The sequence below is a fragment of the Triturus cristatus genome, chromosome 3_2 (genome assembly GCF_964204655.1).
Source record: "Triturus cristatus chromosome 3_2, aTriCri1.1, whole genome shotgun sequence".
Lineage (NCBI taxonomy): Eukaryota > Metazoa > Chordata > Amphibia > Caudata > Salamandridae > Triturus > Triturus cristatus.
Genome location: NC_140584.1, coordinates 810,871,877 through 810,895,813, shown reverse-complemented (window position 1 = coordinate 810,895,813; position 23,937 = coordinate 810,871,877). Strand labels below are relative to the sequence as shown.

Sequence of the window (23,937 nt, the reverse complement as noted above, 5' to 3'; positions counted from 1 at the left end):
GCACAGTGACCTCAAGAAAAAGAGCCCTTCAATGTCGGGTGCTTCAAGTGGAAAAGGTGTAGCTTGGATCTGCAGCCACGGGCTCCGGGAGGCTTCAAGGAAGACCAGCTTCTGGAGGGCGACTTTCCCACAAAGGATGAGGGTCGCTGCGGTGTTAGTGTCTGGGTTGAATCCACTAAGCCTTGGCAACCGCACCCCACGCAAGATGAACAAATCAGCTACTGGTGCAGACCCACAAGGTCTGAGCGAGGTCTCTTTCAAGGAGACTGTAGATCCGGCCTGGAGCAACCAGGGGAACTCTTAAAAGTAAAGATTGAACTCCGCTAGGGCCCACAAGTCGAGAGACAAGGGACTGTGGGAGACAGCAATTTGGCGTGCATAAAAGGGTGCCCACGGGCCACAGGAGTGGGCTAGGGTGCTGATCTTTAGCACAGTTGCTGCTGAAAGGTTGGCTCAATATTGGGCCAAAGCACAACTTTCCCACTGATCAGGGTCGTGTGCTATGCAAGAGGTGGCTGGTGTCCTGGGGTATTGAGGATCTCGGCACCCATGCGGTCCACGGTGCTCAGACTTGCTGGGCACACTCACTGGCCTCTGGGATGCTAGGAAACCCACCTCAAGGTTGAGAGGAGTCGTCGATGTCCGAAGAAGCAGCGAAGTTCCAACCGGGTCACTTGCAGTGTTTCAGGTGCCTGCCAAGCAGGGGGGGTAACTCCTTTACCCCAAGGGAGATTTCTTCAGTCAGCTGGGCAGCAGCTCATCGAAGGACAAGTCTGTGAAGTCCAAGATTATTCTGAGGCTCTGGGGACACAGTATTCACCTTTATCCAAGAGATTAGGGGAGGGACCAGATCAGAGCCCACCAATGAGAGTTGAGGCGGGAAAGGGTGGCTACACCCTCTCCCCTTTGTGTGTTTCCCACCTGGGCGAGGGGCAGGATGACCCTGAACCGGTTCCAGGCGGTGTATGCAGAATGTAGGCGCTGTAGCAGCCTACGTGCAACTCTGAAAGGTATCCTATGGTGCACCCACCCTGTTCCAATCCACATAGCCTGTCTGGGAAGGTGCTGGCACCTCCCTGCAACAGGATCCCTATTGTCCAGCTGCCGAGGCTGGGGTTTTGCCCAGCAACAGGCAGCCAGAGTCGTGTGGGTGGCGAGTAGCATCCATTTTGTGATACGTGTGCACTTTTAAATTGGTGTCTAAATTCTGCCGCTTTTCCCATATCGCCCCTCTAGCAGGGGGGAATCATGCCCTCATGCCCATGGCTGGACTGGGGGTATGATTCCTACATGTTTGACACCAAACACGATATGGTTCTGTGTAGCCATTCTCAAGATATCACACAATCGCGATATACTTATAATGCTGTTAAGAGTATATGGTATGGTTACACTACAAAAAACCGAGCAATGATTTTTACGAGGGTTGCAGAGGGGCCCTACTCAGGTAGGGGTCCCCCCTCACACATATCTCAGCACCCTGCCTTGTAGGATTAGCAAGGCCTACTTGAGGGGTGACCAATGAGACTACATGTGTTGTACATAGGTGGGATACATGGTACCTGTATCCCTGTAAGGGGGTGCAAGCACCACCTTACCCAGACTACAGTAGTGGTCTGGTGGTGTCATTTGGAATGGCAGTCCCAGGGTGGCACAATAAGTGCTGCAGCCCTGGTAGGCCTCTGAGGGACCCATGCCCTGGGTACCTAGGGTACCATCTACAAGGGCTGACAGGGTATCCTCAGTATCCAATTGGGTTGTACCTAGGGTACTCACATCAGTTTAGAGAAGCAGATAGGCTGGGGTCCTGGATAGCAGGGCGACAGCCTGGCTAGAGTCATAAAACAGCCAAAACATCAGCAAAAAGTTGGGGGCAACTATGCAGTCTATGCCACTCTTACATATATCTTGAACAATAATTCCATATTCAACATCATTTGCCTGTCGCATATTTGTTGTCAGTTCTTTGTATTCAAAATTAGTCCAAATGTTCACATTACCAACACTACCAAGAGACTTTCTGGTATCTTCATGTGCAAGTGTTTTAAATAACGGTTGTCCTTTTACCGGAGTAAGTTGCAATAGATCTCCAAACACTATGAAGTGTTTTCCTCCTCTGGTTCTTTTTCTGCTAAATATTCAATTTCTTGAGCAGATTTCAGTACCCGATTTCGCATTCCTGCATGATCTAGACTCACCCAAATGATTCTTCTACTTTTTGAATATAGACTTGCAGATGATAACCGATCCGAACATTCATATACTCCAATTTCACGATGCGATAATATCTTCAAACTGAAACTGTATAATTTCTTACTTAGAGTCTTCTCGTGAGAAATCTCTTCCCACATTTCTTTCAATTCCGTCTTTTCTGATTTAGCAATGTAGGACGTTAGATACCGAGCGACAGCAATTAAATTGTCCGCAACATACTGAATATCCATGTTAGCATTCCACATGGATAAAATAACTGGATTGTAGTCATTTATGTATTTTGATTCTTCACTTCTTTTTAAGTTGTAGATATTTTTCGGAGACTTTCTTGTGATAGTATGTCGCACAGCAGACATAAAACTGTTCACTCTTCCTTTGGATAATACAGGACATGGAAATCCAAAACGACATTTGGTATAGAACTTATCCTTTGACTTGTACTTTCATCAACAGTATTTTCCACATCGATGACTTTGGCATCGTAAGACTTGTTGTTTTAAGTTTTTATGTTCTTTGCTATTAGGTACAGCACATGTGGCATAATCTTCAATGAAAGACAAAACAGTTTCATCTGAATCTGTTCCAAATTTGGGGGCGTCCTTGATCCATAACAACATATGTATATGAGGAGCACCTCTTGCTTGATACTCCTTTCTCCAAAAGAAATCCACAACTTCTCCAAGAGGAGGATTCTTTTTATTGCAGATGAAAGACATCATAGCTTCAAATCTATGATTGAAATATCTGCATACATTAACAGGATCCAATGAGCACAATTCTCCAGGTGTCTTGTATTCAATACTTTTTATATTGCAATTTGCCTCTCGAAGAAATTCAAGTAAATCATCCCATGCATACTCAGCACAGCTTAGTGTAATGAACCATGTAGGAGTTCCCATGTTACGTAGCATACATTTCAGTTCTCCATGACGACGGTACCAATATTCATTAGTCCCTCGCTGACATGCCATCAGATTAATTAACTGAGATTCTAAATGATCATCTCTCTGATGCACTTTATCCATAAAATCCTTAGCAGTTACATTTTGCAGATGCATTCCAGTTTTTAAAATGTGATTTACTGAAAGTCCAGACAAGTCACTTTCAAACAGAAGATGAAACATATAAGGGATACATTGTCGAAATCTTGGATCTTCTGCATATAATCTTGTTGTCCGATATTCAGATGCAGGAATCTGCACAGGACGTTCATCATATCGTCCACCTTTTCCTGTGGGAAAAAACTGCGGGAAACAACGAGCTTCCAAACTCTCTTCCCATACACTCTTGGGACTTCCTGTTGCTTTTTTCATTTGGAACAGCTAGATCGTATTTCCCATCACCTCTTTGGAATGAAGTGGATGTACACTGTAATGTTCATAGATTTCTTCACATCTAGACATGTCCACTTTTTCAATTTGGCCACTTAATGTTTCAGTTTCTTCTGCTAAATGTATTTCTTCTTCTCCTACAAACACATTTCTATAGTACTCATTATTTTTTAACAGATACAATGATGCCTTTTGCACTTTTCTAACATCCACTAACTCTTGCCAGATTTTCTTATTCTTAGTAGGAACACCATTAACTAGAATGACTATTGGCTCATTTTCTGCATGGTCTACACCAATAGTTTCAATATTTTTCCTTAAGTCTAACGGTAAATACACAACTCTTCCTTTCAATCCTCTTTGCAACTCTGATGGAGGTAATTTACCAGTTTTAGGCTCCATACGAACAATAGCCTGAAACGGGTGCACACATTGAATGAGAATAGACTCATACGTATTTAAATCTATCGGGTGTGGAGGAATAGCAACCAACTCTAGATTATTATGAACTGCTCTAGCAGGCATTTTATTCTCATCTAATTTGTTATAACAATATTTGCAAATACGCTGCTCAGATCCCAAATCAAAACAATCCTCTACCAGCAAATAAGTTGCAAATTCCATCCACTTATCATTATCTTCTATTTCACTTTTTAAATACAGATTGACACCCTTAGTCTGATTTTTATAGTGAGTTCGCTGACAACAAATACAAGAAACATTTGGTCTTTCACCTGAAATTACCTTAAACTTTGTGATTTCATCCTCAAAATGTTTTGTAATCACAGGTTCTACATTGTCTTCAACATTTTCTTCTACTAATGTCACAGTTTCTCCACTCTCTTGCTGAGGACCAAAGTAACAAAACTCAATATCCTCCCAAACCTTCTTCACATCTGATACTGAGCCACGCAAAAGAGCACTGTTCAACTCATTTAACTTTAGTGCTGGACTTTTCGCATAATACTATCTTCTCACTAACTTCCGCATTTGAGTATGATGTACTGCCAGCATCCTGAAATGGTGAAAAACACTTTCACAAACTTTCCTAGAAAGACAAGCCAGAGAATGACCTTGCAAACCAGTATTTTTTCTCACTCTGCAAGGGTCTAGTCCTTGCAACACCTTAATCTTTTGTATAACACTTTTTTTAGTATATGCTCGTAAAAAACTACATAATTTATCAATAGATTCCTGTCGTACACTACAAATACTACTGCAATCCCATGTATACACTGGGTGTTTAGGACGTCTCCCTAGAACTTCATCAGCTATCACTTCTTCTGCATTTCTTTCAACCATTTTCTCTTTCTCAAGTGGACAACCATCTCTAACTTCGTAACCTCTACCAGTGGTGTCAACTGCAAACACTAATTTTTTGCTCTGTAAATAACTCTCTTCATTAAAGAAAGGCTCTGAACTAGAACTGTGTTTCCATTCTCCCCAAAAAGTGTCACACATTTTTTTCTATTAATTACTCTTTTCCTCCTACTTTTGGCCTTCATTAAATTAATTGGTTTATCTAGTGTTCGAACTCTGTTTAATACTAAAATGAATAGTTTCCTTTTTACTTCAAAAGCCTTTTCAATAATGTTTTCAATATGCTTCTTCTTATTATAAAATAGAGCTCTCTTTTTATATTTCTTCACATCTTTCAGCAAATTATGTACTACTCTCTTCTAAAAAAAACTTTTTTTCGTAATTCCTTATACTGATTTTGCCTTCTTTTAGCACACTTTGGGCCTCATGTAGGTAAATAAATTTTACCGGTTCTTAAATACCGAGCCGTACCGAATCGGTAAATTAGAATCGGTAAGTTATATGTAGGTAAAAATTCGGTAAAAGTTACCGATTCGGTAACATTCGGTAATCACGAATCGGAATTCACCGAATCGGTAAATACCGAGGTGGTATTTACCGAATCGGTAAATACCGAGGTGGTATTTACCGAATCGGAAAATACCGAATCGGTATGTACGGATTCGGTAAATAAAATCACATGACTTGACGAAACAGCTAATCCTGTGCAACGACAGCCCACCCAACCAGGAAGTGGCCACACCCAGGCAGGTGTACATAATTAGCCGACCCTGGAGAGGCTTTGAGTGCAGAGGAGAGGCAGGGAGCCGTTGCCTGTGCGAGCGGGAAAACGAACAGCATGTCCAGCCAGAGAACACAGAGAGACGGAGGGGAAAGGAGGAGGAAGCTGAAATTTAGCCCCAAGGAACTCCAGGTGCTGGTGGAGGAGGTGGTGAAGCAGCACCAGAAGCTGTTTGGAAGGCAATCCCTGCAAGTGCCTGAGGCTGAAAAGCGCAACATATGGCTGGCCATCCAGGCGCAGGTCAATGCTGTGGGAGTGACCCACAGGGACATTGAGGTCCTCAAAAAGCGCTGGTATGACCTGAGGATTGTAACCAAGAGGAAGATGGGCGACATCTAGAAGGAGGCCAGCCAGACCGGAGGTGGAACCAACAGGGCACCTGCCCTCACCGAACTGGAGGAGCTGGTGGCGGCCACAATCGAGCAAGAGAGCGTCGTGGGTCTTGGGGACGCCGACAGCTCTGCCAGAGCCGCAACACACCAAGGTAAGACGAAAGCACAGCAATGTAGCCCCCCCCTATCCCACATCCCCCATCGTGAAACGAGAATCACACTGCAGTCCACACAGGTCAGTGCAGACAGGCAATGCATTCCGGGAGATGTAGTCAGGGTAACACTAACCATGACGTAAATGTTACAGGGCAACAAGGCATGTCACGCACTCGAGGCACAAGGAGACAGAGGACATTTTGGAATGTGAAATGATTTATTGTGACGCTTGCAATGCAGCCCTTCGGGGACACTGAGCCAATGTTGTATTTCTGTCCACAGATGTGACATCATGCAGGACAGGGCATGCTGCAGGAGAGACGGCACACCGGCCACAAATATCACCTCTAGCCAGCACAAGTTCAGACCAGGGAGCAGGCCCACTGGCAGCCGCACCACCAACACAGCCAGCCTCGCCGCACCCAGAGCCAGCATCACCTCACCGAGAGCCAGCATCACCTCACCGAGAGCCAGCATCACCTCAACCAGTGCCAGCATCGCCACTCATGTTCGAATCACCGGCCACATCTCCGCTTGCAGGTGTGAGAATGAGGAGGCGTCCAGCAGCCAGGCTACGAGCCCTAGACACCTCGTCAGACGACAGCATGGGCCCAGAAGACCGCACCAGGCCCCAGGAAGGGAGCCATGCCACTGTGCCCCACACCTCACAGGCAGCACAGACGGGAGCAAGAGGGCGCCGCAGGTCGCGTGTCCAGAGTCCACCAGCACCCCTTGACGGCCATGGTGTCTTCTTGGGTCTCGAGGGCCAAATGTTGAAACAACAGCGCCTGCAATCAAAGGCAGTCATGTCAGTCCAGAGGCACATGCGGGTGATGAAAACAACATTAGTCAACATGGACAATAACATTAGCGGCATGGCTGCGGGCATTCGGGACATGTCCCAGTCAATCCAGCAGTTGTGCAGCAAATTAGATGCTGACATCGAAGCACGGCGCCGGGAACGCCAGAGAAGGGACACTACCAGCAGGGCACTCAACCGTCTGGCAACTGCGACTTCTCTACTGTGCCGGCGCTCTGTGACGATGCAGGAGGGCCTAACACAGTGCTGCAGCGACCTGTCTCGGGGGATGGTGCAGGTGACAAGTGCACTAGGGGTGCTATTGACTAGTCAGGCGTCGACAACTGCTGCAGGGGATGCTGCGGAGAGCATCGACACCAGCAGCAGGAGCAGCATCACACCCCCCGTCCCAGAAGCACGCAGGAGCAGCAGGCGGCTTGGGGTTGGCTCTAGTGAGGATGCACAGGCCGTGCAATCCACCACTGCAGCGCGTATGCGCAAACATTGATGTAGCCCTGCCTAGCCACTTCCCATTGGGTGACGTAACCCTGGACTTACTCCTTGTATAGATGGGATATTGCCAGATTGGCTTGTTCATGTGTTCATGGCGTGGTGCCACATTAAAACTACGTCATGACTTCTCACAACTCGCTGTGTCCCCTCACTTACTCAGAAATAGTTGCATGTGATCTCTGCCCGTCTCTCTCTCCCATCGATTGCAGTTGGCACTCTAGCTGCGTTGCCCTCTGGCTGGCCTGACTCATCCTCGTTGTCCTCAAAATATGTTAGTTCCACATCTGTACCTTTTTTCGTGGCAAGGTTGTGCAGCATTGCACAAGTGGCAATAATCTTGCAGCAGGTGATGGGTTTGTACTGGCGTGCGCCTCCGCTCTTGTGCAGGCAGCGGAACCTGCTCTTCAGTAGTCCAAACGTGCGCTCCACCACATTGCGTGTTGTTTTGTGTGCCACGTTGTATCGTCTCTCACTCTGGGTTGCTGGGTGTAGGTAGGGAGTGAGGATGAATGACCGGCATGCATATGCACTGTCGCCTAGATGAGTAAAAGGGAACCATCAGTAACATGCCTCTATACACTATGATTTGCAGGTTTCAAGGGGCGTCACTGTTACTTACCTAGCAGGTATCCCTCTCCGAATTCTCCGGCACTCAGTCGTGTGTAGATCCCACTATTCTGGAAGATGTAAGAGTCGTGGGTGCTCCCAGGAAACTTTGCAACAATATCTGTGATGATGTTCCCTGCATCACAGATCACCTGCACATTGATGGAGTGGGTGGACTTCCTGTTCCTGTAGATGTGCTCTGTGTCAGCTGGTGGACAGATTGGGATGTGTGTACCATCAATACAGCCGATGACATGGGGGAACTGTGCCATGTGATAAAAGTCTGTTTTTGTTTTCTGCAGTGCAGCCTGTGTGTTTGGGAAGCTTATGTAGTGGTGCATTCTCTGCATCATGGCATCCAGGAACTTCCTGAAGAAACGTGACAGGCAACTCTGGGTTACCCCACCCACCGCAGCTATCACCACCTGATAACTGCCGGATGCCAGCAGATGTAGGCTGCAGAGCACCTGCACATGTGGGGGTATGGCGTGCGCCCTTCTTATTGGCTGGTCCAGGAGTGGGTGAAGGTCCCTGATTAAGTCCATGATGGTTTCGGGGTGTAGCCTGTACCTCTCATGTATCTCTGCATCAGTCAGCTGGAATAGTGTGATGCGCTGTCTGTAGATGCGTTCCTCCCGTCGCCAAACCCTCAGTCCTGCTGCCTGTAGACGTAGGCGCCTTGCAATGACGTACATAGCGGCCATGTTGTCCACGCTGTTGCATTTTGGGATTGCTTATCTGCACTGTTGATGGTTACCACCTGCTTTCAATCCGTGTTAATTACCGACTCTTATTTACCGATTTTCTTGGATTTCTTAATTACCGAGTGCTCCTACATGTCATTTTAATTTTTACCACTTCATATTTACCACTTCATATTTACCGATTCGTTAATTATGTATTCGGTAAATCTGATTCGGTATTTTGGAATTCGGTAAATATGAATCGGTATTTACCGCCTCATATTTACCGAAAAGTGGTTTTTGGACTCCTACATCTCACTTGTCTGAATACCGGTCGGTAACGGCATATTTACCGAAAATCGGCCGTTACCGACCGGTATTTGGCTACCTACATGAGGCCCATAGTCTCCTTTGACTGAATATTTGTTTTTTTGCTTTTCCTCTTATTTTGAATTTCTTTTCTAGTTGAGACATTCACAGTGGATTTAGTGTACATTCTGTTTCCTCCTACAAACATTTTTAATAAAATGCTTTGTGATCTTACCAGAAGATTTTTTCTTTTTAGCCACATTATCTTGTACAATCAATACGTGTGGTTGACTTTTCTTCAAGTAATTCTCTGTTCTTTTCTTTTACTTTTTTTTTTCAGGCATGATTTCTCTATTTTAACATTGAAAAACAGTATCTGTAAAAAAGAATCACAAATAAAAGTATATTAATAACTTTCAAATTCACATTATTCTATTACTATAAAAACACATTTTATATAAAAACTGACTAAGAAACTATAGCCATGAAGCACAAGTGTGTCGATGGTTAAAACGCTAGCAGGCACATGCATCAAAGGAAAACTTAAATTGCAATTGCATTTAAGGAATCCCAAACTGAGATTCCTTAAATGCAATGCATTAAAGTAAAAAAATTAGCGATTTCGCTAATAGGGGGAGCAAATTACCATGAAGTTGAACTTCATGGTAATTTGCAAAAACTTTGAAAAATGCACTTTTGTGCATTTTTCAAAAGTTTCATGTTGCGCACACACATGCCCTTAGGGTATGTGTGTGTGCAACATATGTGCACAGATCAATTTCAAGGGTGCAATAGGGTGTTATTTTGATACCCTTGCACCCTTGAAATTGCATGAGCAATTTGCGAGTACCTACTGGTACTCGCAAATTGCTCATGCAATCTCCAGTTCATTCCTATGGGCCTGGCCAGACTCACAGTGTGATTCTAGACGAGCAACACTATCTCTAGGAGTTTACCAAAACTCATTCACTACTGTGGAAAGGGTAACGGTACTGTGCACAACCTACATATTTCAGGACTCCACTTTAGTGTCAATACCTGACTCATTTAACCCCTTGAGTGCCCATGACGAGATGGTCTCGTCATGGGCCGCGGTTGCGCTGTGCCCATGACGAGACTATCTCGTCATGAGCCCCGCCCGCTAATGAAACGCCCGGCACAGGGCGTGGAAAGGGCGGGGCACTCAAGGGGTTAATCAAAGTATAAGCAAAGACTGGCTTCTAATGCTACTAAAACTTGACAACAATACAGGTTTTAAAACAGTTATCTGTCAGCAAATACATGATGTTACCAAAACCTTGTCTCACAATCTTACCCAAATGCACACAAACTCACAGTGTGATTTTAGGCAAGCAGCACTATAATAGGAGTTTACCAAAACTCATTCAGTAGTGTAGAAGGCGTAAGAGTACTGTACACAATCTACATATTTAATGCACTTTAGTGTCAAAGCCTGACTCATTCTATCAATCCATAAGCAAACACTGGCTTCTAATCCTACTAAAACTTGACAACATGACAGGTTTTAAAACACTTATCTGTCAGCAAATACATAATGTTACCAAATGCTTCTCTCACAGTGGTTCCCAAATGCACACAGACTCACAGTATGATTCTAGACAAGCAACACTATCCCTAGGAGTTTACCAAACCTCATTCACTACTGTGCAAGGGGTAAGGGGATTGCACTCAATCTACATATGTAAGTACTGCACTTTAGTATCAAAGCCTCAGTCATTTTGCAAATTCATAAACAAAGACTGGTTTCTAATTGTACCAAAATATAAAAACAGCACAGTTATCTGTCTGCAAACACATGAAAAACACAAATGCTTATCACAGAATGGTTTCTACATGCACACACACTGTCAATAAGATTATAGACAAAAAAAAGTACTCCCTACACTTTATCAGGAGAAATACATTAGTCTGATTAAAATCAAAATAGTCTACATACATCCCCTCACAATTAAATAACTCACCTTTCAAGTTGTTGTGTAGATTAAGAAGTATATTAGTCACACACCAGATATCAGTCACACACCAGATTTTCTTATACAGAATCTCTGCACTGTGCACCTGTCAGCAAAACCAGAGAATGGCAAAGTTTCCCTCTCATTTTCCACACATATACATGTAAACATCAAATCACATTCCTTCCCACATAAATTCAAAAGCAAATACACATTTCAACCCTTTCCAAATGACATAAATTTGAACCCTACCCCCAATCTGTCTTCTACCTGTTACCATAGAAACGGGTCATGGAACACTGAACTGAGCACACAGGTCACAAGTTCAGCACACAATGCTGCTAATCAAAACAGCAAGTGTGCTTGACTTTTCAACATATCAGCTTATCATATATAATGTTCCTTTCACGCACTTTTTGTTAACCAATAAGAATCATGCGTTTAAAAAACAGAAACATGCACCCTACCTTTCAGTGTGGAAGGTTGTCAAACAACCAATGATTTCTTGTTTTTTTTCAAAACTGCATCTTAGCCACCATTTTGGAAAAATCTTACTTTTCAAACTGCCATTTCATTTACAGAGACCATCTGAGTGCATCCAGACCTCCCTTCAAGATGCTTAGAGTGTGGATTGTGGGACACAGCTATATTTTCTGGAGCCAAAGGTATGCAGAAACAAAGGCATTCAAAAAGACCTAGGTTTGCCAAATGTAGACATTAAATGGATTGGACAGAGAGGGTTAAAGTGGCACCAATTGATGCCATTGGTAAAAACCTTTATGCATATCCAACACCCTGACCTCAGAATAGTGCACTGTGGTGGCAATGACCTAGGCACTTTGACTGGGGTAGGTCTGGAAATGCTTATGAAGGACATCTTTGCAGAATTGTTTTCACTTTTTCCCAAAACTGCCTTTGTGTATTCTAACATATGCCAAAGGCAGAAGTGGAACTGGTCCAATAATTTTTGTCCACAGATTGAGAAAGCTAGGAAACATGTGAATAAATCTGTTTCTGCTTTTCTCCGAGACTATAGAATGGGGTCCATATACAATAACAATCTGCGCTTTAATATGCAAGAGATGGAGTACACTTTACTGATGAAGGAAACAAAGTCTTTCTCAACAACTTTAAACTCTGTATAGGTACTTATTTATAAGTACCAAAAACTCTCAATGAACACAACAGCTCTTTTTAGAGCCACTCAAAACACCTAAGCTAGATGTTTATCTCCCAAAAATTGCAGTTTTTTTTCCTTGGATCCGCGCACCCAACGCGTTAGGAACCGCGCACCCAACGCGTGTGGACCCGTGCCCCAAACGCGTTAGGATGCGCGACTCCTAATTTTACCGTAAAAAAAAAATAGCCCCTATCACAAATTTTTATTATCCCCGGGGACCCCATCCCCCAGGGCTTATAAAAAAACGTTGGAGACCGTGGGGGGAGCCCCAACGCCCCCACGGTCCCAGCCGGCTCCCCGCGTCCTTCGGGAGCCTGCTTTGCTTTTCCACATGGAGAGCTGCTGACATGCAGCTCCCCGTGTGGAAAAGCAATATCGTTTGGATTTTGAAAGAGAGAGCAGGTTTCCCTGCTCTCTCTTTCAAAATCCTAACGAAGTTTGCTATGGGAGGACGGGAGACTCCCGCCCTCTCATAGCAAACAAGAGTGTCCTGGGGGTGGGCACCCCAGGACACTGTAGGAGCCGGCCCTGGGGGGTGGCGGTCCCATGGGCCTTCGAGGGCTCCAGGAGGGGGGCCACGCAGCCACCCTCCTTCTCTTAAAATATAACCAATTTGCCCCCGGGATTTGGGCCACCCGGGGGCTAATTATTAACGAAGCGCGGAAGTCCGCGCTTCGGGTTTTTAAATGTTTTCGTCTGGATCCGCGCACCCTGCGTGCATTTTGCTGATTTAAAAAAAAAAGGGGGGCCCCAGGGGGTCCTTATGGGACCCCCTGAGCAACACTAGAGGGTCAGAGTATTTCTATCCTGCCCCCTTTATATGTTTTAAACACTTATTCCCCTTACTTCTTCAGCCTCGCTTGTACCGAGGCACAAAATGGCTGCCAACAGTTCCTGGTTTCGAATGTAGACAGACACTCGACAGCCAATTAGCATTCAGTGCGCAGTGCTCTGACTCACTGGGCCCACTCTTGCAGGCCTTCGCCTCTCTCCTCTTGCTGGGGAATAAAGCGCCCCCGACATCAGCCGACCATACGCGGCCCCTCAGCTGCTCTGTGTGCCTCAGTCTCTATCCCTGCCACAGCTAGACAGACTGCTGGGGAAGCTGGGTGGCATCGAGGATGAGAGACCGAGTTCCACGTCCTACTTGGTCGCCATCTTTGCCATGCCCCCCAAAACATGTTTTTAAAAAAAACGTCTCCGTGTTTAATTGAACGTGTCAGCAGATATAACTGACAAGACCTATTTGTGCTTGGTGTCAGAGCCTGCTCAGGAGCCAAGATACATCCAGGGGTTATTTAGTTTCAATCAAGGTGATTGAGTCAGTTTTGCCTCTGTTGACCCTGGGCTGACCTATTTTGACTTTGTACAGTGAGCACCAAGTTTTTCCTTTAGCACTTGACTTTCAGGGAAGTTAGGCAGATTGTGTAAGGTTTACTCAGGGACAATTGCGTGGGGGTTAGAGATTTGAAACACAGTGACTCACAAAATCCAGCTGAAGAAATAGATTGTCCAGCCAATGCTTTGTCCTTATAAGAAAGGTCTTTAAACTACACAGACCACAATATTACTCAAATGCACTAGTAGCAATACAGGAATATCTAAATCCTTGTGAGAACATTAGGCAGGAAATATATCACAAAGATTGAGTAATTTGGCTTTCGTCTAAAACAAGGTCCACCTTGCAGTTCTCCATTCCTGAACTATGCCTTTCTCTAATATTCGGATGTGTACCTCAGTTCAGTTATAATCCCCTTCCACGTCAAAAATCTAGTGTAATTCTGGGCCATTTACCTAATCGGTGCTTGTGTTAGCATAGTCCCTCTCTCGTGACACGCCACATCAGTGATCGCCAAGCCCAGCCTTCTTATATTCTCAGTGCAGTCCCAGTTGTGATTAGTAAAAGTTGCACTGATAGACATATGCCCAAGCAAAGTCCCTGCACCTAAACAAGATGAGAGCCCATCCCCCCAGATTCTTTTTGGGAAGAAGGCGGCGAGGAACATGCACATAGACATAGACACTCACCATGGATCTCCCACAGTGCCGATCTTCCTCAAATTCTCCACAATGTACATGTCGCCTGTGGTTTCTTGGTTGGTCCAATCCCTGGGCAAATCTTCCATTAGACAGCTACTACTGGGCTCTCCTTCGGGCTAACTCATTCTGCAGAGACACACCCTGCGATCCTGTATCAGAAACAAAAGTTCTCAGCTCCTCCAGCAGAAAGTTGCAGGTTTCTTGGGTGATTGCCCCCCCCTCCCCCCCACATGGTTACGAACCTGCCTGTTGGATATGCAGATCTGCATCTCAGGTGATGCTCCTGCTGCACCGTTTGGTGTATCACCATGTTCTGGCCAATGAAAAGCCCAGGATCAATGATTTGCTGTTTTAGCCCCTGTTTTAAACCATGTTCATGGACAGAGTTTCTATATTCCTTGTCACGTCTCTCGGGCTGGTTTGATACACTTTAGCACCTTTGTGTATTTATCTCCACACAGGCCAGCCACTCTTTCCTGTCTTTAATTGTAAGCTCTTTGGGAAGGGAAGCTGTGAGTAGTTTATTAAGAAAAACAAAAACGTGGGCAGAAAGGGAAGAGACACATTGTCAGCCTTCTCAACATTTTCCAAGTAACTCCTCCAGGAACTCCAGGAGTCCACTGGTGAAATCCAGCCGAGATTCTACCATGGACTTTTCTGCACTGTATGGATTGACTGATTGAAGAAATGCTACCAGTAGATTATCTCCCCGATTTACCACTTCCTCCAAAAATCAGAGGATTTTCCATTACCAAACAACCCTACACCATGCCCTGTGACTGAATGAGGGACATTTCCTATGTTATACTTGATTCAAGTTGAAGAAAATTCCACTAAGCAGATTCTTTTAATTGATCAGCACAAATCTGAGGTAACAACAATGTAGAAATACTGATAAGGATAAATGGTGATTTGCGAAATAAGATAGCTATTTTTTCCTGCTTTCCTCCCCCTCTTTTTTAGGAAGTTGCCCTGATGCAGGGTTCACATAGAAATGCCACAGTCGTCTGCATGGAGGACACAGAACTGCTTGCTGTAGACAAAGAAGATTTTTTTGCCAATAAGTTAGATGTGGAGCAGGCAAAAGAACTGAAGTACCGTTGTGACTTCTTTAGGTAATTCCTACATTTCTTAACATATAACTTAACCCTGTCAGAGCTACTTTGTGTGCCATAATGTTGTATATGGGTTGTTAGGTGCCATACCATAATTGATGGTGTGCAGCAAGACACCTAATGGATTAATGACCATATCCATCCTGCCTTTACCCAAGGAATGCTATACAACCATAGCTTTTTTCCCTTCAAGTACCAAACCACGTTGCATGCAGCAATAGATCATGAGATGAAGGCGTTGCATGCGACATGCATTGATTTTGTTGATTCTGAAGAAGTTTAATCTTGATCCCATCTGAGATATTGTAAAGTAAGGGTTAACCATTTATTGTATAACATGAATTGATGCAGGTGCTTATGAACTGAAATTTTTGCAATTCTTTATGCATGTATTAAAGACTACATTTATTGAATGTGTGGGAAAGTGCACGTATTTTGTAACCCTGTGCACTTGTTAACTTCCCCAAGGTGTTGGCCTTGTGAAGCAAATGCAGTACATGCACATGTTAGAGACTTAACATGTGAATCGTATTTGACTTTCTTTGCAGAATGTATTTTGCCTTGCATTTTGTTTCCACTACAGGTATGAGAAAGTAGCCTCATTAGAGTAGAATAGGAGGGTTTGTTTCTCTAGATAATAAGGTATGAGAATGTGAGATTTGGTAGCAAGAAGCATGGTAACGAGTAAGGAGGCGAGTTCTCATGGGAAGAGGGGAAGAATGACCAATGTCAGGCGGATTGTAACTTGCAGATGTGGGAAAGGTGGCAAAACTATCCAGTTGTGATGAAGTGATGGGCATTTATGGTAGGAGACCACATGGGATACCTACTGTGACTGTAATTGATATTATGCTGAACGTAGAGAGGGACAGGAGTCTATTTTAGGTCTTCACTCAAAGCAGACCTATACTTTTGCTTGTGCAGTTTTATGCTACATGACCCATTATTGGAGTGCCTTCTACTGAAGACTCTGGCTACTGACACCTTTCTTCCTTCTGATTATGCCCTTACCCAAATGCTTTAATTTAGGGTTTCCCGTGCTAAAGCAGAGTAGGAAAAGATAGTGTGCCCATGTTCGTCAAAGAGAATTATTTGATGCACTTTAACCTTGAAAGGAGAAAGGAAAAGAAGAAGGAGAAAGAGTGAAATGTAGACCGTGATAGTGATGAAACTAACAGCCATGATGCAAGTGACAGCCTTATGGATGGACTGTTAGCTGAATGTCCACCTCCATACAATCAGATGAAAACAGTAAGCGGGAAATGCAAGTCTTACTAGTAGTTCTGGAAGTGGTTCAGCACTGATTGCTTCTTGTCCTGGTGTTGTAGAGGTATATAAACTGGTGTGACACAGACTGTAGCGTTGGGAAATGGTAGTACTAATTTGGCTTCAGTACTTCCGGATGATCTTACAATACCGATTACCATTGGACTTATAGTCCCAATGTACGACCCTAATCCTGCAGGAAATGAGTCAGAAAATGCCTGCTTCTACAGAAGCTAAGTAAGGTACCAAAAAGAGGACCAGACAATCAGAGATTACAATATGTCCCGTTGATTCCAATGAATGTGACCTCACCATGTGCAGCCAGTGCAGATCCTTCTCTGCACTACAGAATGGATTTTAGACCCATAAGGTCCTTTTTCAGGACTGGCAGGTAAGGATTCCCCCATATGGGAAACTTCCAAATGCTAGAAATGTATGCCTCAAGACAGCCCTGCACAAAAGGGAACCTCTGAGAGTCAGCACATATTTGATTTTCAGAATTTAGAGCAATGGTTAAAGGAGCATAACAACAATGATTTGAATGGAAAGCAAACTTCCAAAGTTAGTCAGGGGACGATAATATTAGCTGTGAAGGTAGATCTAATAGATGTGGTTACATGGAAAACTGAATTGGATAAAAGATATCTGGAAGTTTGGAGCTTAATCGAATAAGGTGTGCAGACAAAATACCGAGTTTTTAATGTCGACTGACAGAAATATCGAGTCCTAAATATCTTGAATGAGAAATATCGACCTCAAGAATATCGTGGTCAAGAATATCGATTTAAGGTAAGAAATATTGATTTTAAAAATATTAAAGTGTTTAACTTAATTTGCAAAAAATATAGCTGTTTAAAATATCAATTGTTTAATTAGTGTTATGTTTTTAAGTATAAATATTACATATATGTGATTTTATTTGTTGATTAATAATTGTTTATATTTTTTAATATGTGTGTTACATTTTTAGTCAATATTAATATTATTTTAATAGAATTTTGTGTTTTTTTTAGTTCTGGAGAGGGTTGTGGGTTTATAGGGGAATAGGGTGGGAAGTAATGTAACTATATTAAATTAATGATTATTTTTTATTTATTAATATTTATTTAATTGATATGTTATAGTGTTAATTGTGTAAAGTAATGTATTATTAAATAATTAATAATTGATTGTTAATTAATATTAGTTAATTGATTAGTAATTAGTTATGGTGATTGTGTAATTAACATTAGGTGCACGTTTTGGTGTTTATAGGGGTAAAGGGTGGGAAGTAATTTATTTTCGATTAATTGATAATTAGTTGATAATTGATAATAATTAATTTATTAAAAATTCATTATGGGAATTCTGTTATTAATTTTATGTGCGGGTTGTGGGGTTTATAGGGGTAAAGGGTGGGAAGTAATTTTTTTTTTACCATCTTCCCAGCTTTTAGGGACAAGCAGACTTTTGTTAGAAAATCGAAATTTGTTTACACAGTTTGGGCATTATTCTGGGACATAGCCTATTTTTTGTGCTTTCAACCTCCTTCCAGTTAATTGTCAAAATGAGTATGGAAGCAATGATGTATCCTGGAAAGCTATACATTTCTGAAAAGTAGACAACATTTTAAATTCAGCAAGGGGTCATTTGTGTAGATTCTTCAAGGTTTTCGTATAGAAACTAACAGTTGAAAATAGAAAAAATTGAAAGTGAGTTAAAAAAAAACAGCCATTTGTGCCAACGTTTTCACCTGTAACTTCTACTATGTATGACAGATGTTTTAAAGCAATATACCATGACATCTGCTGGACTCTTCTGGTTGTGGGGATATATAGGACTTGTAGGTTCACCAAGAACCCAAGGAACACAGAGCCACTAACTGAGCAGCGTCTTGCAGTGTTTTTTATTGTGTACCGGGTATATAGCAATTCATTTGGGTAAATATAATCAGGGAAAAATCAGAATGAAAGTCACCTATGTATTTCTGAAATGGGAACAAAATATAGAGTTTAGAAACAGTAGATATTTGCACATCTTCTAAATTGTGGGTACCTATACCATCATGTGAATTATAGGTCATTTTTCAAAGTGACTTCTTTTTTACACATTGTCTTACATTTGGAAGGCACCAAATGTTACCCAGAATCACTTGCAAACCTCAAAATCTGTTTAAAAAAACACATTTTCCTCACATTTCTGTGGTGGAAAGTTCTGGAAACTGCATGGATCCACAAAAATCCACCCACCCCACATTTCGCAAAGTTTTCCGAGAAAAATGGTACCTCACTTTTGTGGGTATGCCTAGTGCCTGTGACAGGAAACGGCCCAAAATACGACATGGACACATCACATTTTCACAGTGAAAACTGACCCTTTTTTTTTAAACTGCCGAGCTGTAGATTGTGAACCCTAGCTCTGCCGGCACCTAGGGAATCCTAGCAAACTTATACATTTTTGAAAACTAGACAACCAGGGGAATCCAGGATGGGCCAACTTCTCTGGCTCTCACCAGGTTCTGCTACCCAGAATCCCTTGCAAACCTCAGAATTTGTCCCAAAAAGCAAATTTTCCTCACATTTCTGTGGCGGAAAGTTCTGGGATCTGCGTGGATCCACAAAATTCGACAGGAAACAGCCCAAAACGCAACATGGACACATCACATTTTCACAGTGAAAATGGACCCTTTTTTTTGCAAAATGCCTAGCTGTAGATTTTGAACCCTAGCTCTACCGGCGCCTAGAGAAACCTAGCAAACATATACATTTTTGAAAACTAGATACCCAGGGGAATGTAGGACGGGGCGACTTGTCTGGCTCTCACCAGGTTCTGTTACCCAGAATCCCTTTCAAACCTCAAAATGTGTCCACAAAAACACATTTTCCTCATGTTTTTGTGGTGGAAAGTTCTGGGATCTGATGGATCCCAAAAATTCAACCCACCCCGCATTTCCCAAAGTCTTCCGAGAAAAATGGTACCTCACTTTTGTGGGTATGCCTAGTGCCTGCGACAGGAAACGGCCCAATATGCAATGTGGACACATCACATTTTCACAGTGAAAATTGACCCTTGTTTTGCAAAATGCCTAGCTGTGGAATTTGAACTCTAGCTCTGTTGGTGCCTAGGGAAACCTAGCAAACGTATACAGTTTTTAAAACTAGACAGCCAGGGGAATCTAGGATGGGGTGACGTGTCTGGCTCTCACAGGTTATGTTACCCAGAATCCCTGGCAAACCTCAAAACTTATAAAACACATTTCCCTCACATTTCTGTGGTGGAAACTTCTGGAATCTGTGTGGATCCACAAAATTCCATCCACCCTGCGTTCCCCAAAGTCTTCTGAGAAAATGGTACCTCACTTTTGTGGGTAGGCCTAGTGCTCGTGACACGAAAGGGCCCAAAACGTATTGAGAAGACATCAAAATTGCCTATCACAAAACGACCTGGTTTTGCAAGGGGGGTCACCTGGGTTTTGTCCCCGTGTTCGGCGGCCAGCTAGGAAAACCTACCAAACTCACACATTTCTGAAAACTAGAGACCCAGAGGATTGCAGGGCGGTATGGCTTGTGTGGATCCCCCAACATTATATTACCCAGAATCCCCTGCAAACCTCAAATTTAGCTGAAAAAAATCACCTTTTCCACATATTTTTTTTTGTGGGAAAGTTGTGGGATCACCGGTCTGACACAAATTTCCTACCACCCAACATTCCCCCAGGTCTCCTGATAAAAATGGTGTGTCACTTGTGTGGGTGGCTCAAGTACCCGCGACAGGCCAGGGCCCAAAACGTATTGAGGAGGCATCAAAATTGCCTATCACAAAACGACCTGGTTTTGCGAGGGGGTTCACCTAGGTTTTTGGCCCAATGCTCGGCAGCCAGCTAGGGAAACCTACCAAACCCACACATTTCTGAAAACTAGACACCAGGGGGATTGCAGAGAGGTATGACTTGGGTGGATCCCCCAATGGTTTCTTTCCCAGAATCGCCTGCAGACCTCAAATTTAGTTGAAACGATCACTTTTTTCACACATTTTTGTGTGGGAAAGTTCTGGGATCACCGGGCTGACACAAATTTCCTACCACCCAGTGTTCCCCCAGGTCTCCCGATAAAAATGGTATCTCACTTGTGTGGGTAGGCAAAGTGGCTGCAACAGGAAATGGCCCAAATTGTATTGTGGAGACTTCAAAATTACCTATCACAAAACAACCTGGTTTTGCAGGGGGGCCAAATGTTTCTTGGGCCCCGGGCTAGCGGCCATCTAGGGATACCTACCAAACCCACACATTTCTGAAAACTAGACACCCTGTGGGAGTACGATGAGGTATGGCTTGCATGGATACCCCAACGTTTCCCTACCCAGAATCCCCAGTAAACCTCAAAATTAGCTAAAAAAAACAAATTTTCCACATATTTTTGTGTGGAATCATCGTGCCGGCACAAATGTCCTACCCCACAGCGTTCCCCTCTGTCTTCTGAGTAAAATGATACCTCATTTGTGTGGTTAGAATTCTCAGTGCTATACCCTAAATCCCTATGTTTTGGGACCCTCCCAGTCACAGGCCCTTGCCCCACCCACACAAGTGAGGTATCATTTTACTCGGGAGAGCAAGGAGAACGCTGGGTGGCAGGACATTTGTGCCGGCATGTTGATCCCACGCAGAAAAGTGTGGAAAAAGTGAATTTTTCAGCTAAATTTGAGGTTTGCAAGGGATTCTGGGTAGGGAAACGTTGGAGGATCCACGCAAGCCATACCTCATCGGACTCCCCCGGGTGTCTAGTTTTCAGAAATGTGTGGGTTTGGTAGGTTTCCCTGGCTGGCCCCCAAGCACGGGGCCAAAACCCCAGGTGACCCTCCTTGCAAAACGAGGTTGTTTTGTGATAGGCAATTTTGATGTCTCCTCAATACATTTTGGGCCTTTGCTTGTCGTGGGTACTTAGGCCAGCCACACTAGTGAGACACCATTTTTATCGGAAGACCTGGGGGAACGCTGGGTGGTAGGAAATTTGTGTCATCCCGGTGATCCCACAACTTTCCCACACAAAAATGTGTGGAAAAAGTGATTTTTTCAGCTAAATTTGAGATTTGCAGGGGATTCTGGGTAAAAAAAACATTGGGGGATCCATGCAAGACATACCTCCCTGCAGTCCCCCGGGTGTCTAGTTTTAAGAAATGTGTGGGCTTCGTAGGTTTCCCTAGCTGGCCGCCGAGCACAGGGCTAAAAACCGAGGTGACCCTCCCCCTTGCAAAACCAGGTCGTTTTGTGATAGGCAATTTTAATGTCTCCTCAATCCGTTTTGGGCCCTTGCCTGTCACGGGTACTTGGGCTACCCACACGAGTGAGACACCATTTTTATCAGGAGACCTGGGGGAAGGCTGGGTGGTAGGAAATTTGTGTCAGCCCGGTGAACCCACAACTTTCCCACACAAAAATGTGTGGAAAAAGTGATTTCTTCAGCTAAATTTGAGGTTTGCAGGGGATTCTGGATAAGAAAACGTTGGGGGACCCACTCAAACCATACCTCCCTGCAATCCCCCTGTGTCTAGTTTTCAGAAGTGTGTGGGCTTGGTAGGTTTTCCTAGCTGGCCGCCGAGTACGGGGCCAAAAACCCGGGTGACCCCCCCTTGCAAAACCAGGTTGTTTTGTAATAGGCAATTTTGATGTCTCCTCAATACGTTTTGGGCCCTTGCCTGTCGCGGGTACTTGGGCCACCCACACAAGTGAGGCACCATTTTTATCGAAGAGACCTGAGGGAACGCTGGGTGGTAGAAAATTTGTGTCAGCCCAGCGATCCCACAACTTTCCCACACAAAAATGTGTGGAAAAAGTGATTTTTTTTCAGCTAAATTTGAGGTTTGCAGGGGATGTTGGGTAAAATAAAACCAGTGACAGCCACGCAAGTCATTCACCCTTGAACTTCCCTCCTTGTCTCCTACTCAAAAATGTGAAGGTTTGCCTAGGTGACGACAGAGCTAGGACACAAAGTCCCCTGCTACCCAAATTGATAAAGTCTTACAAACGGCCATTTAACCGCCACAAATATAATTCTAACACTAATTTGATAAAGCTAATCCACCACTTACACTGGTTGCTATTAGCCCCTTCTGAAACGCTGGCCTCAAAGCACAAATATTTATCAAAGTGTATATATAGGTAATGAAGCCAAGCCTTCTGAAGGGGAGCCATAAAGCCACTTCAAGGCACCAACCACTTTATGGTCAATTCACACGCCATTCACGCACCACACACAAGACTTCCATACCGCCAGCCACGGGCCCAATCAACCAGATCACTTGCACTCACATAAACATACTGCCGCCATGCAAGGGCCCATCACCTTCATATGCCACAAGACATAATGAGTTTGACTACATTTTACCACCTGTAAAGTCTCCCCCTCCTTCTTCATGAATGTTACCGAACACATGCCGAGGGAACCTTTACTATTGGCTCCCATGACAGCCACATGAGGCTCAGGAAGATATGTCTTTCATGTGCCTTTAGTGCACTCACTGTGCTAAATCCAACTCCTTCCAGTTTGTGTATGCAAGTCGGGGGGTGTCCAAGTATTCCTGTAGGCCATATCTCAAACTGAGTGAGCAAATCCACCTTTGAAACTAAGGCAAACATGCTGGAAATTTTCAAAAGCTTTCTAAAGAGAACATCATAAAATATGAAGAACGGTTGAATGTGAAACACAGGTACTCCGTGACAACATGGCGTATGTTCTGTCCACCAATATGTGCAGCATGGGGACTATAATGCACTTGTCAATTGGTGAACAGAACAACTAACACATTCTGAAAGCAGATAAAGGTGTTGAGAAGTCCATGATTTCCTGAAGTCGAGGAACATATATTCTGCAGCTGCTTGCGTCGTGAAGGAGCAGCCCACAGACAGTAGGTATCCATTCACACCAATTGAAAGGTTTACCTATTGACAGCTCCACCTCAGTCAATTTCCCAGTATTTTGCTTTAGTATGATACAACATAAAGCAAGTAGGAAAACAGATGGCAGGCTTACTTGGGCACTGGGGACAGTAAACACGAGTCTCCTGCCTCTTTCCCTGCATCGAGCAAACTTTACAACGACGACATGGTCGCTCCTTTTTGGGTGTTGCAGGAATTCTATCAGCAAAGTCTCACTCCTGCAGCCTTGCCACATCCTCCAGAACACATGAAGTGGAGGCTGCTGCTTCTGTAGCAGTGAGACTTTCGATCACAGACAACTGAAAGTCAAGGAAATACATGAGTCTTCCTGTGGTGGTCTGACGATAAACAACATACGCATTGTATGTTGCCATCTGGATTAGGTGAGTAAACAGTTTCTTATACCAAG

At 43.9% G+C, this 23,937-nt stretch overlaps 1 protein-coding gene across 1 annotated transcript in view; it reads left to right on the top strand.

Annotated features, from left to right (window-relative positions):
- LOC146858189 (cyclic nucleotide-binding domain-containing protein 2-like) overlaps nucleotides 1-23,937 on the top strand; it is a 397,706-nt gene that overhangs the window by 89,597 nt on the left and 284,172 nt on the right. Inside the window, exon 3 of the mRNA XM_085648957.1 lies at nucleotides 15,201-15,352. Coding sequence (XP_085505083.1) covers nucleotides 15,201-15,352 — 152 coding nt within the window. The remainder of the gene's footprint in view (nucleotides 1-15,200; nucleotides 15,353-23,937) is intronic.